The following is a 12939-nucleotide window of genomic DNA, read 5'->3' as shown; positions in this document are numbered from 1 at the left end:
GAAACAGCAGACAGCCGCGGGGGGGCGGGGGGGAGATAAACAAATCTTTAAAAAATAGAAATTAAAAAAAAATTAAAAAAAAAATTGTTGGACAAGTCATTCCACAGCTGAATTGTAGCTTCAACAACTAACAATGGTAAACCCTGGGGAGGGGGGAGAATCTGTAAAACTTTGAAGGAGGCAGGGGAGAGACGCGTCAGGATGTAAGGCTTGGTAGGGAGAACATATCCCTTACACCAAAAGCACCATCCATGTAAGAAATACTTGGTAAAATGACTATCAAAACTAAAAGCATTGATTGTCAAAAATCCTGTGAAAGATTGAAAAGACAGGCTACAGGCTGAGAGGAAGTATTTGCAAATCGTAAATATGACAAAGGTGTCGTATCTCGGTAATATAAAAAAAGCCTCAAAACGCCACATTAAAAAAAACCCTAAACAATTCAATTAGAAAATGAGAAAAAGACAGGAACAGACATTTCACTAAATTGGAGAGACAGTTGGCAAATATGGACAAGAGAACAAGGTTCAGCCTCCCTAAGATGAGGAAAGCAGCTAAGACCACAGCGAGTTCTCACTGCACACCTGTCAGATGAGCTAAAATGACGAAAGGAGGAAAATCCCAATGCTGTTGCGAGGAACGGAGCAGCCTCCCCTGCTCTGCTGGGGGAGTAAAGGGGTGCAGCCACCTGGGAAGAGTTGGCAGCTTCTGATAACCTAATCGTACACTTTTCCTACAGCCCAGCAATCCCACACCTGGGCACTGAGCCTGGGTAAATTAAATGTGCATGGACACACGTGTGAGTGTGCACTGCACTATGGAAGCTCTACTTGTAACAATAAAAACTGGAGAAAACCAAATGCATGTAGAATTTTTAATTAGCTTGACTGTGGAAGTGTGGAAATGGTAGAGACGACAGTAAAACATTACAGCGAGTATGATTAACACGGTTGGTTTATAAATGGATTGTGGCTGAAAGGGTTAGTCTAGGGATGTAAACGTCACTTGAATGAAAGCTAGAGAATTATCAGGGACAGAACAACATCGTGAACCCAGAGGTGAATGTGGGTTGTGGATCACAGCACACACGCAAGAACGCTCTTCTATGAACTAGAACACACGTACGGCCCTGGCACAAGGTGTGAGAGCATGGCGGTGCACGGGGACAGTGCAGGTAATGTAGCTCATGCACTGAGGTACCAGCAATATCGCAATATCCTCGCATCAGTGCCCCAGAAGGTGCTGCATTAATAATAAGGCACGTATGAGAAACAGCGCGGGTGCACCCTGTAGACCTCGGTCAATGCACTATTCCGAGGATGTGCTTCCATCATCTGCAACAGTGTTGCGCGACAACGCAGCCTGTGGAGGAGGGAGGCAGGTGGGAATGCTGCAGTCGTGATGGTGGCTTTGTAAGTTCTCCAGTGGAGTTGACTGAACAAACGACGGTTCCCTCCAGACTCATCATCAGTAAAGAAGGAGCTGGAAGTACCAAGCCCACAGGGGGAATACTCTCTCCTTGAGAAAGCCCATCTCACATGGTCACGTGCTGTATGGTTCCGTTTATTTAACATTCCTGAAATAACAAAGTATAGCAAATTCTAGAGAACGCAAACCCAAGTCAGTGTGGTTCGGGGAGGGAAGGGAAGGGCAGGAGGCGTGCGGCACCAAGCGGCCCTCAAGGAGGAGGCGGCGCTGCCCGAGCGGGGGTGGCAGATGCCCCTCGAGGGCGACAGAATCGCACAGACTGGACTTCCGGTCATTGAGGTGGCCTCGTGAGCCACCAGGTCGTGGCCCCTCACGAAGCCTGAGGCTCCAAGCGGAGGGAGAACAGCCGCCTTTCTAAGCCGAGGAAAGCGTTCAGAGGCCCCGGCTGCGGGCGAGTGCCGAAGGAAGGAAAGCCAGTTGGAAGGGGGGGCCCTGGGCCCTGGCCGCCCTCCAGCCCCTCCCTGGCTCCCCGCAGAGCCGCCCGCGCCCCAGGGCGGGTCAGGGAGGCAGGTCAGGGACGTAGAGGGTCCTGGGCACGGCCGGGCACAGCGTGTCTGTCTGTCTGGTCACGGCCTGAGGGACCTCACCAGGACCCTGGTCTCGGGCGCACCGTCCCAGCACTTGCCCCGAATGGAAGGCGGCCCTTTCCTCAGCCCCGTGGAGCTCCCGAGTGCTGGCAGCGCATGTCCAGGGGTCCCCCGAGGAGCAGAGCAGGGGCACGTGGTGTCTGCACCTGCTCCCGCCGTGTTCACCACAGGAGCCCCGAGTGGGCGCCGCCCCGGCCCGGCAGGAGGGCCTCCAGGAGCCGGAGCAGCTGGCCAGCATCAGGAACAGTCTTCACCACGAAACAGAAGGAGGCTCTGGGGCGCCAGCGCTGGACAAGCCTTGAGGACATCATGTTGCGCAGAAAAGCCAGACACCTAGCGGTCGGTGCTGTAGGTTTCCACAGGTAGGAAATTTCTGGAATAAGCAAATCCTTAGCGAGAACATCCAGTGCAGTTTACTGGGGGGGAAGAGGTTTAAAGGAGAATGCATGTAGGGTTTCTCTTTGTGCTGACAAGAAACTTCTGGTAAGGGGTGGTGTTGAGGGTAGCACAGGACTCGAGGAGATTAGTCCCCTTGAATTGTATGTTTGGGAGCGGTGGAGCTGGGAAAGTTCAGGCTGTATTCATGTTTCCACAATATAAAGAAAGAGGGAGAGATTAAAGGGCGAGCAGAAGGCAAAAGGTGAATCTAGACTGGACCTAGTAATGAGGAGACAATGCCCACAAGGACGTTACTGGGACAGATAAAAAGCTGAAGTAGAGATAGTGAGCTTTGTACCAATTTAAAAATTCTAGAATTTGATAACTGCACTTCAGAGGGCTACATGGGTGAATATCCTTGTTCTTAGGAAACGTCCATGGACATATTAATTGTTCAAGGGGCACGAGGTGTAAACCTAACTCTCCAAGACTTAGAAAATAGTTAAATGTATAGAAAGATAGTTATTGGCCAGCGCGGCCCAATGTCTGGACTCCTGGAGGTCGGGGTCTGTGCGGTTCTCCGTATGGGGCTGGTATTATCGTCCTAAGTGCCTCGTAAGTTCGACATGATGTCAAAACAGACGTCTAGGTGCTCGCCAGCAGGTCTGCCCCCAGCCCACACTGGCCTGGCTCCAAGCGGCCCACCCGGGCCGAGCGGGGCGCCGTGCCTCGGTCCTAGACCTCCTCTGGCTGGACACAGCCCCCCAAAGGCTGTCGCGCTGCGGGGAGCCGGGTGCTCTGGGGCGCCCTGGCTCGGCGCCTGGACTGGGTCTGAGCTGCTGGTGCCTCGAGGCTCGGCTCAGGCCGGGGCGCAGCATCAGGGGCCCGGAGTGGCCCTCGCTCTGCCTGCCCCCGTCCTGCACCAAGTCTGCAGAGGCGCCCAAAGGACGGGCAGCGTGTCGTGGCCCCGGGATGGGAACCAGCAGTCCGAGGGGAGGCTGCAGCCCACGGGGGGGCAAAGAGAGGGAGCGGCAGGAATGGAGGGAGTGCGGGCCAAAGTGGCAAGGAAGGGGCCAAGGAGAGGCCAGGTAGCGCCAAGGACAGGGAGGGGCAGGAAAAAGACGGGGGAGTGAGGAGCAAAGCAGTGAGAGGGGTAGGGCCCTGGGGGAAAGAAGGAGGGGGCAGAGGGGCCGAGGGGACCGTGGACGCGAGCTGGCCCTGAGGGTGCAGGTTCCAGGCACAGGGCTGTGTCCGGGGCTGCTGGGAGCGCGCGGGGCCACCTGCACGTCTCGGGGTCCGCACCTCCCCGTGACTCTGCAGAGGCAGGCGGGGGGCCCCAGGCACCTCCTGGCTGCTCCCCCGTGTCTGGGTTTGTGCGGCGGTGCCTGGGGGGTCCTGGGCTCGGCTGGCAGAGGGGCTGCCCCGCCTTCTCCTCCTGACAGTCGGCGCCCGGGCTGGGGCTGCGGCGGCCAGCAGACTTGCTCCTCTGCCGCTGGCTTCCGCTGGCTGACCCCGGCCCCTCCCTGCGCCCCTCCTGCTCCCCCCTGCACAAATCTCCAACTTCCATGAAATCGACATCGGAGTGGGGACCTGGGGACCTGGACGAGTCTCTGAAGCAAGTCAGGGTGCCGATGGGGGGGGCCGGGCTGGCAGGAGCAGGAAGGCGGGAGGGGCAGCTTCAGAGCAGGTGAGGAGGGGGTGAGGGGCGCCGGGGGTCCCTGGACGCAGCCAGCAGCGCAGAGGGAGGCTGCTCCAGCCAGCGCAGGTCCTGAGCAGGGGGTTCTGGGAGCAGCACAGGTGTCTGCACAGGTGAGGCCTGGGGTCCCCAGGTGTGGGGGCAGGTCTCAGAACGGTGGTCCAGGCAGAGACCACCATGACCCTCGAGCCACGACCCCAGGCCCCGGAGGCCAGTGGCGTGGGAAGGCGGCTGCGGCCCCGCGACCTTGCCCCGGCCCATCGGTGGCTCCTGCTCATGAGCCAGGGGGGCCTCCAGGCAGGGCCACTGGGCAGAGGGTCCTCCCAGCCCAAACCCGGCCCTAGAGCCCCCAGCCCACTCCAACCCAGGCCCGGGAGGCGCCTGTCCGAGCCCCACAGATGGGGCACGAGGGGAGCACACAGGGAAGGGCCCCTGAACTGCCCTGGGTGGGCTTCTCCTCTCTCCTGAGCACCCCTTAGCCACGTTCCTGTCCCCAAGACCCCAGGCCGGCCCCGCTGGATCCTGCTCCGTGGGCGATTCTGGGGAGGCCGAGGCTGGGGGAGGAGGGTCTCAGGGTCCCCAGAAGCCACACGGACCCGAGGGCAGGCACCGCAGGTCCCACTCGTGGTCACTCGTGCTCTCACAGGACAGCCCTCCTGACCAGCCCCGGGCCCCAGCACTGCCCACTCCTGCCCGGGGGGCTGTATTGGGGGCGCTGGGCCTGGCAACCCCACCTCCTGCGGGTGCCAGGAGCTGAGAGCCCGTCTCCAGGTAACCAGGCCTTCCATTCGCCCTGAGACGAGGAGCCACTGCCACACGCGGCAGCGCCTCCGCAGGCTGAGCACGCGCCCCCGCCCCCGCCCCCGGCTGCAGCCCCCCCACCACGCGGGAGGCCACGTGCGACCCAGACGCCTGAATCAGTGCCGGTGACCTGGGACCCAGAGGCTGCGGGCTCCTGGGGAGACACGGGGGGCGGGCGGCCGCGTCAACGCCCAGGGGACACCTGCCGACATAAATAGGCGGCCGAGGAGGCAGGCTGGGAGCCCGCGGACAGCACCGAGGCCGCGCCGCTGCGCCAGGATGCCCGACAGCGCGCTGCCCGCCTGCGTCCTCGGCCTGCTGGCCCTCACGTCCGCCTGCTACTTCCAGAACTGCCCGAGGGGCGGCAGGAGGGCCGCAGCCGACCTGGAGCTGAGACAGGTACAAGAGCCCAGGGGCTGCCAGGAGGGGCAGCGCCCAGAGGCCACCCCGGGGGCCGGGCGGTGGTGGGAGAAGGCAGCTGGGGACCCCAAGGGAGAGGGGCTGGGCTGGGCTGGGGCGGGGGAGCGGAGCCGGGGCAGGAGGTGGCCGGGTGCTGTCCCCAGGCACAGGGGGTGCAGGTATGGGGTCAGGGGCGAGCGGGGGAGCGCTCTGCGCAGCGGCCGGGCTGAGGCCTGGGTGGCAGCGGCGGCGCCTTCCTGCCAGCGTCTGTGCCCGGCAGCCTGTCCCCGCCGCGGCCGCGGCCCTCGGCCCCCTCCTGAAGGTGTCCATTGCTCCGAGCTGTCCCGATTAGAGGTGCTGCGCGCAGGAAATGCCGCAAGGCAGTCCTGCCGGATACCTAGCCCACGTCTTTCACGCTGCCCGTCAGGCCGGCCCTCTTAGTGCACTTTCAGCAGAGCTGACGAAGCCCGTGGGGTGCGTTCCTCGGTCCCCTCTGCCCTGGCCACGGGGGCTCTGTCTGGGGCTGGTGAGCACGTCGAGCCGGCAGGTGGGCAGGCACGGGGCCAGCCCCTCCCTGCGCGGCTCCCGGGGGTCCTGAGCCGGCCAGAGCCCATCCCTCCTCCGGGGTCAGGTCCCTGCCGCCCACCGGGCTTCCACAGGGGGTGAGTTGGGGGTCGGCGCCCCAGGCAGGGCCCCCAGCTGGGGAGGGGCGTTGCCCTGGGTCCGCTGGCCTGTCCCGAGGGGAGGCAGGTCCAGGGGGAGGGGGGCTGGGGCTCTGGACGAGTCGCAGGGGCAGCTGCTGTGCCGGGTGGACGGGCGTGCTGAGGACAGGCTGGGGAAGGGCGGGCTGGGGTCAGCGTGGAGGGTCTGTGCTAGGGGGCGGGGCTGGGGAGGACGCCCCTCTAGTCCCGTCCCCAGCGGCAGGGAGGCTGCTGCAGGGAGCGCTGGCCCGGTCAGCTGGGGCCCAGGAACCTGGCCGCTTCCCAGTCCAGGCTTAACCCGTCAGGGGCCAGACCACAGCACCGTGGGCCAAGCTTCCCCGCCCCATCTCGCCCGACCCTGCCCCAGCTCAGCCGGGCAGGGACCCCCAGCCCCAGGGGCCCCCGCTGCCACCTGCCCCGCAGGCCTCTCCACTGACCCTGAGCCCCGCCCCCCCACCGGGCCTGACCCTGACCCCTCCCCTGGCCCCCAGTGCCTGCCCTGCGGCCCCGCGGGCAGAGGGCGCTGCTTCGGGCCCAGCATCTGCTGCGCCGCCGAGCTGGGCTGCTTCGTGGGCACGGCCGAGGCGCTGCGCTGCCAGGACGAGAGCCGCCTGCCGTCGCCCTGCCAGTCGGGCCCGCAGCCGTGCGGGAGCGGGGGCCGCTGCGCCGCGCCCGGCATCTGCTGCAGCGATGGTACGCGGGCTGGGGGGACGGGCAAGGGGCGCGGAGGCCGCGGTGTCCGGGCCCAGGGCTAGCCCCGGCGGGGGAGGGCGAGGCCTGCTTGACGCCCCCACCCCGGGAGCCCCACGCCCACGCACTCAACTCTTTTCCCTGCAGAGAGCTGCGTGGTGGCGTCCGAGTGCCGCGAGGCCACGGGCTTTCGGCCTCGCGGAGGCGCGGGGGACCTGAGCAACGCGACCCAGCTGGACGGGCCCGCCGGGGCCCTGCTGCTGCGGCTGGTGCAGCTGGCGGGGGCCCCCGAGCCCGCCCCTGAGCCCGGCGTCTACTGAGCCCCCTTCCTGCCCGCAGCCCCCCCTAATAAACCTGTGACTCGCACCTGCCGCTGCTGTCTCTTTCTTGGGGTGTAGAGGGGCCTGGGGACACGGACCCCCCCTGGGGCCTGTCCCCAGACAGAGAGTCGTGGGCGGAGGCTGAGAGGAGCCTGGAGGGGGTGGGCTGGGGGTCCTCAGGCTGAGGCTGGAACACAGGGAGGGCGGGGGGCCACAGTGGTGGGCAGGGGGCACGGGAGGGACAGACACACAGGTCGAATCATCCCTCCTGCCGGCCGGGGCAGAGCCACTCGGGGCTCCTGTGTCGAACGCGGCGGGAGCAGGTGCGGACACCACGCGCCCCTGCTCTGCTCCTCGGGGGACCCCTGGACATGCGCTGCCAGCACTCGGGAGCTCCATGGTGCTGAGGAAAGGGCCGCCTTCCATTCGGGGCAAGTGCTGGGACGGTGCGCCCGAGACCAGGGTCCTGGTGAGGTCCCTCAGGCCGCGACCAGACAGACAGACATGCTGTGCCCGGCCGTGCCCAGGACCCTCTGCGTCCCTGACCTGCCTCCCTGACCCGCCCTGGGGCGCGGGCGGCTCTGCGGGGAGCCAGGGAGGGGCTGGAGGGCGGCCAGGGCCCAGGGCCCCCCCTTCCAACTGGCTTTCCTTCCTTCGGCACTCGCCCACAGTCGGGGCCTCTGAACGCTTTCCTCGGCTTAGAAAGGCGGCTGTTCTCCCTCCGCTTGGAGCCTCAGGCTTCGTGAGGGGCCACGACCTGGTGGCTCACGAGGCCACCTCGATGACCGGAAGTCCAGTCCGTGCCATTCTGTCGCCCTCGAGGGGCATCTGCCACCCCGGCTCAGGCAGCGCCGCCTCCTCCACGAGGGCCGCCTGGTGCCGCACGCCTCCTGCCCTTCCCTTCCCTCCCTGAACCACACTGACTTGGTTTGCGTTCTCTAGAATTTGCTATACTTTGTTATTTCAGGATGTTAAATAAACGGAACCATACAGCACGTGACCATGTGAGATGTGCTTTCTCAAGGAGAGAGTATTCCCCCTGTGGGCTTGGTACTTCCAGCTCCTTCTTTACTGATGATGAGTCTGGAGGGAACCGTCGTTTGTTCAGTCAACTGCACTGGAGAACTTACAAAGCCACTATCACGACTGCAGCATTCCCACCTGCCTCCCTCCTCCACAGGCTGCGTTGTTGTGCAACACTGTTGCAGATGTGGGAAGCACATCCTCGGAATAGTCCATTGACCGAGGTCTACAGGGTGCACCTGGGCTGTTTCTCATACATGCCTTATTATTTATTAATGCAGCACCTTCTTGGGCACTGATGCGAGGATATTGTGATATTGCTGGTGCCTCAGTGCATGAGCTACGTTACCTGCACTGTCCCCGTGCACCGCCATGCTCTCACACCTAGTGCCAGTGACGTACGTTTGTTCTAGTTCATAGAAGAGCGTTCTTGCGTGTGTGCTGTGATCCACAATCCACATTCACCTCTGGGTTCACGATGTTGTTCTGTCCCTGATAATTCTCTAGCTTTCATTCAATTGACGTTTACATCCCTAGACTAACCCTTTCAGCCACAATCCATTTATAAACCAACCGTGTTAATCATACTCGCTGTAATGTTTTACTGTCATCTCTACCAATTGTAACAATGAATTCCTAAACTTCACCACACAACTTACCCATTCTATCACCACCATTAACAACACCCGAGCAATAGCTTTAAATGCCACTCTATCCACTGAGGTTCTCAATAAATTACGTGCCTTCTTCTCCCTCTCCAACCTTGTTACCTTTGCTATCGTTGGAAGTGCCTTTATTACCGGTGTGCTTTGTCTCAGATGTGTAATACTTCAATTGCGCAACATGTGAAAGGATATTAAAGCCTTAGCAATTGTTCAGCAGGCAACGGTAAGTGCTCTAGAAACAGAAGAAGGCAATGCAGAAGCCCTATCACACAACGCAAATATATTCAGTCTTGCTGTTCTGCAAAAGCTGCAGAACTAAAAATCGTCAATAATGTTGCCACAGAGCTTGACTGGTAGCCAGTGACGGGTACGATCCTCAGAGGAGGACAACCTAAGACAGGCACAGTCACCTTGGCCCACTCGCTTTACAATTTCGGCTCTGCACCTCGCTTCCTGAATTAAAAGGAAAGGGGGAAATGAGGTTAAGTCAGGCGAGCAGCCCATGTAACTAGCGCAGCCGCTCGGTACATTGTCAGACGAGAAAACTCTCGGGCAAGCACACGCTTTGGGGAACACTCTAAAGACGGCGCCGAAGCCTGAGGCAAAAGCATGCGGGTCTGCCCCTGCACCTGCCTCCTCCCCCAGCAACAAGGGCAAACGAGCCTACCAGCCTCGCTGAATTAGCATAGCCAATCAGCTATAGACATGCTTGCTAGCAGCGTCTAAAGGCTATAGCACTTCCTGAATAAACCAGACTTGCGTCCAGAACCCACGTCTCTGGGGCGTTTACTGAGTGGTCTCTTGCTCCGTCGTCCTCACCTCTGCTAAGTTCCTGTTCTACAACATCTGCCCATTTCCACACTTTCACAGTCAAGATAACTAAAAATTCTACATCCATTTGGTTTTCTCCAGTTTTTATTGTTACAAGTAGAGCTTCCATAGCACAGTGTACACTCACACGTGTGTCCATGCACATTTAATTTACCCAGGCTCAGTGCCCGGGTGTGGGATTGCTGGGCTGTAGGATAAGTGTACGATTAGGTTATCAGAAGCTGCCAACTCTTCCCAGGTGGCTGACCCCTTTACTACCCCAGCAGAGCAGGGGAGGCTGCTCCGTTCCTCGCAACAGCAATTTAAATTTTCATCCTTTAATCAAAAATGATTAAAGAGTTAAAAAGCTCTTCCGACAGGTGTGCAGTGAGAACTCGCTGTGGTCTTAAGTGGCTTTCCTCATCTTAGGGAGGTTGAACATTGTTCTCTTGTCCATATTTGCCAACTCTCTCTCCAATTTAGTGAAATATCTGTTCCTGTCTTTTTCCCATTTTCTAATTGAATTGTTTAGGTTTATTTTTAATGTTTTTTAATTTTAATTATTTAATTTTTTAATATTTTTAATGGTTTTGAGGCTTTTTTATATTACCGAGATATGACACCTTTGTTATATTTATGATTTGCAAATACTTCCTCTCAGTCTGTAGCCTGTCTTTTTAATCTTTCACAGGATTTTTGACAATCAATGCTTTTAGTTTTGACGTAGTCATATTTTACCAAGTATTTCTTACAAGGATGGTGCTTTTGGCGTAAGGGATATGTTCTCCTCACCAAGCCTTACGTCCTGACGCGTCTCTCCCCTGCCTCCTTTAAAGTTTTACAGACTCTCCCCACTCCCCAGGGTTTGCCATTGTCAGTCGTTGAAGCTGCATTCAGTAGTGGAGTGGCTTTTCCAACTACTTTTTAAAAATTTATCTTCCCTTCCCCCCATTACACCCCCCCCCTCGTTGTCTGCTCTCTCTGTCCATTTCTGTGTGTTCCTATGAACCTGCTTGCATAATCTGGTGGAACTAGGAAACCGCATCTCTTTTTTGTGGCATCATCTTCCTGTGTCAGCTCTCCGTGTGTGTGGTGCCACTCCTAGGCAGGCTGGGCTTTTTTCACATGGGGTGGATATCCTTGTGGGGGGCACTCCTTGCATGTGGGGCTCCCCTATGCAGGGGACACCCCTGCATGGCATGGCACTCATTGTGCGTATCAGCACTGTGCGTGGGCCACTCCACATGGGTCAGGGCACCCAGGGTTTGAATCCTGGACCGTCCATATGGCAGGTGGACACTGTCCATTGGGCCACATCCGCTTCCCCCAAACTACTCTGTGGAGACTTTATTCCATCCTGTGAGGTGACTAAATCCCCATCTGTGCTCTTGGGGATTAGCCCATGACCTGGCAGAGGTTTCCGCGATGCCTGGAGTCAAGCTTGAGAGAGAGAATAAGAACTACTCGCCCAGGCCCTGCAGCTTGACCCTCCCCGGGCACCACCTGGGCTCCGCCTCCACCTCCTGCTGTGCAGCCCCAACCTGCCGCCCTGCGCCCGGGGACCCCGCCTGCCTGGGCACGGGGTTGGGCGCTCGCCTCCCAGGAGCCCGGGCAGCGCTTCCCAGCCCCGTTCCCGCTGGAGGCCAAGTCTGGGCCCCTTCCTCTGGACCTTTGAGGCCGCCCCTGCCTGGCCCTCTCTTGGCCCCGCCTCCCGGGCGGGCACGGGCAGCTTGGCCTTGAAGTCTGGGCAGACCAGATCACCCCAGGGGGCCCCTCCAGGCCGAGGGGGACGGGGCGCCGGGCGCAGCAGCCCTGCGACAGCCGCAGGACACCGCCCGGCGCGTCTACACAGCACGGGAACTTCCCTTCCCCTTTCTGCTCTGAAACAATGTTAACGTGCAGGCGGCCGCCCGGGTGACAGACCCCGACGTGCGGCCGCCCCAGCTGGGCTCCTCCCCTGATGGCCAGTCACCACCTGGGGCCTGCTCTGAGCAGCCGCCTCTTGGAGTCTTGCCCGGCCCTTCGCTGCCCGCTGCCCCATTGCCGCGCCACGTCCCCGTGCTCCCCCTCCTTCCAGGAAGGCCACTGTGGGGCTCCAGCCTCCTCCCAGGGGCAGGGAGGTCAGCCTCCAGGACAGGGGCCCCCCAGCCAGCTCGGACCCTCCGTCCACTCCCGACCGTGGAAGTGCCTCCTCCTCAGCCTGCCCTCAGCAGGCGGCCCTGGAGGCCATGTGGGCCCTCCCCGCCCTGGGGGACTGGGGTGGGGGCAGCGCCCTCCCCCTCGGCCCCTGTCCGCACCCGGGGACCCTAACCACTTCACCTCCCCTGAGGCTGGCTCCAGTTCCAGCCGCGACTGCGCGTGACCCTGGGCCGCAGGCGCTGCTGGGCGCCGCCCCCTCCCAGCGCCCTCCCTGCCCACAGCTACGCGGCGAGCCGGTTCGGGGGGATCTGCTTTATTTGATTTTCATCCTTGCGGGGTGGGGGGAGCGGGGGCAGCGCTCCCGCGGCGTCCAGTGCTGACCCGGCTCAGAGCTGGGAAAAGGCGGCGTCGGGGTCGCAGGCAGGGTGCGTGCGGCAGCCGTCTGGAAGGAGAGAGGAGGGTCAGGGCGCCCCCGCCGCGCGCCCCCGCCGCGCGCCCCCGCCCCCGCCCCCGCCCCCACCCCGCCCGGCCTCGGCCCGGCCCGCGGGCCGCGGGGCTCACCCGGGCTGCAGCAGATGCCGGGCGCGGCGCAGCGGCCCCCGCTCCCGCACGGCTGCGGGCCCGACTGGCAGGGCGACGGCAGGCGGCTCTCGTCCTGGCAGCGCAGCGCCTCGGCCGTGCCCACGAAGCAGCCCAGCTCGGCGGCGCAGCAGATGCCGGGCCCGAAGCAGCGCCCTCTGCCCCCGGGGCCGCAGGGCAGGCACTGGGGGCCAGGGCAGGGGTCAGGCCGGTGCCGGGGGCGCGCGCGTGGCCCGGGCGCCAGTCGGGAGGGCTTGCGGGGCAGGTGGGCAGCGGGGCCGTGACGCGGGGGCTCGGGGACTCAGGGCGACCCCACGCCGGGGGAGGGGTCGAGCATCCCCCATGCGGGCTCTGGCCGCGGTGGCGCTGGGCGGTCCCCAGGCTGTCCCCGGGGTGAGTCGCCGTCCCCAAACTCTGGTTCCCAGCGAAGCCCGGGCCAGGGCGCGGGTGGGGCGGGGCCTGGGCGGGGGAGAGACCCTGCGTCCCGGGGCCCCGCGGCCCACCGCGCGCTGGGCGCGGGGCCTGGCCGCTCACCTGGCGCACGTCGAGGTCCCGCGCCGCCCTCTTGCCGCCCAGGGGGCAGTTCTGGAGGTAGCAGGCGGAGCCCAGCGCCAGGAGCGCCAGGAGCGCCAGCAGGCAGCAGGCGACGCGGGGGCCGGCCAT

At 62.0% G+C, this 12939-nt stretch overlaps 2 protein-coding genes across 2 annotated transcripts; one reads left to right on the top strand and one right to left on the bottom strand.

Moving 5' to 3' along the window:
- Nucleotides 1-5229: 5229 nt before the first annotated feature.
- AVP (arginine vasopressin) lies at nucleotides 5230-7060 on the top strand. The gene is made up of 3 exons (XM_058287389.1): nucleotides 5230-5349; nucleotides 6542-6743; nucleotides 6888-7060. Exons 1-3 carry the CDS (start codon nucleotides 5230-5232, stop codon nucleotides 7058-7060), a joined length of 495 nt encoding a protein of 164 aa, XP_058143372.1.
- Nucleotides 7061-12002: 4942 nt separating this feature from the next.
- LOC131275835 (oxytocin-neurophysin 1-like) lies at nucleotides 12003-12939 on the bottom strand. Its single transcript, XM_058287388.1, has 3 exons — nucleotides 12811-12939; nucleotides 12259-12460; nucleotides 12003-12139 (listed from the first exon to the last, which is right to left on the bottom strand). Exons 1-3 carry the CDS (start codon nucleotides 12937-12939, stop codon nucleotides 12084-12086), a joined length of 387 nt encoding a protein of 128 aa, XP_058143371.1. The 3' UTR covers nucleotides 12003-12083.

The sequence above is a fragment of the Dasypus novemcinctus genome, chromosome 24 (genome assembly GCF_030445035.2).
Source record: "Dasypus novemcinctus isolate mDasNov1 chromosome 24, mDasNov1.1.hap2, whole genome shotgun sequence".
Classification (NCBI taxonomy): domain Eukaryota; kingdom Metazoa; phylum Chordata; class Mammalia; order Cingulata; family Dasypodidae; genus Dasypus; species Dasypus novemcinctus.
Note: the sequence above shows the minus strand (reverse complement) of the source record. Positions and strands in the feature narration are given on the sequence as shown.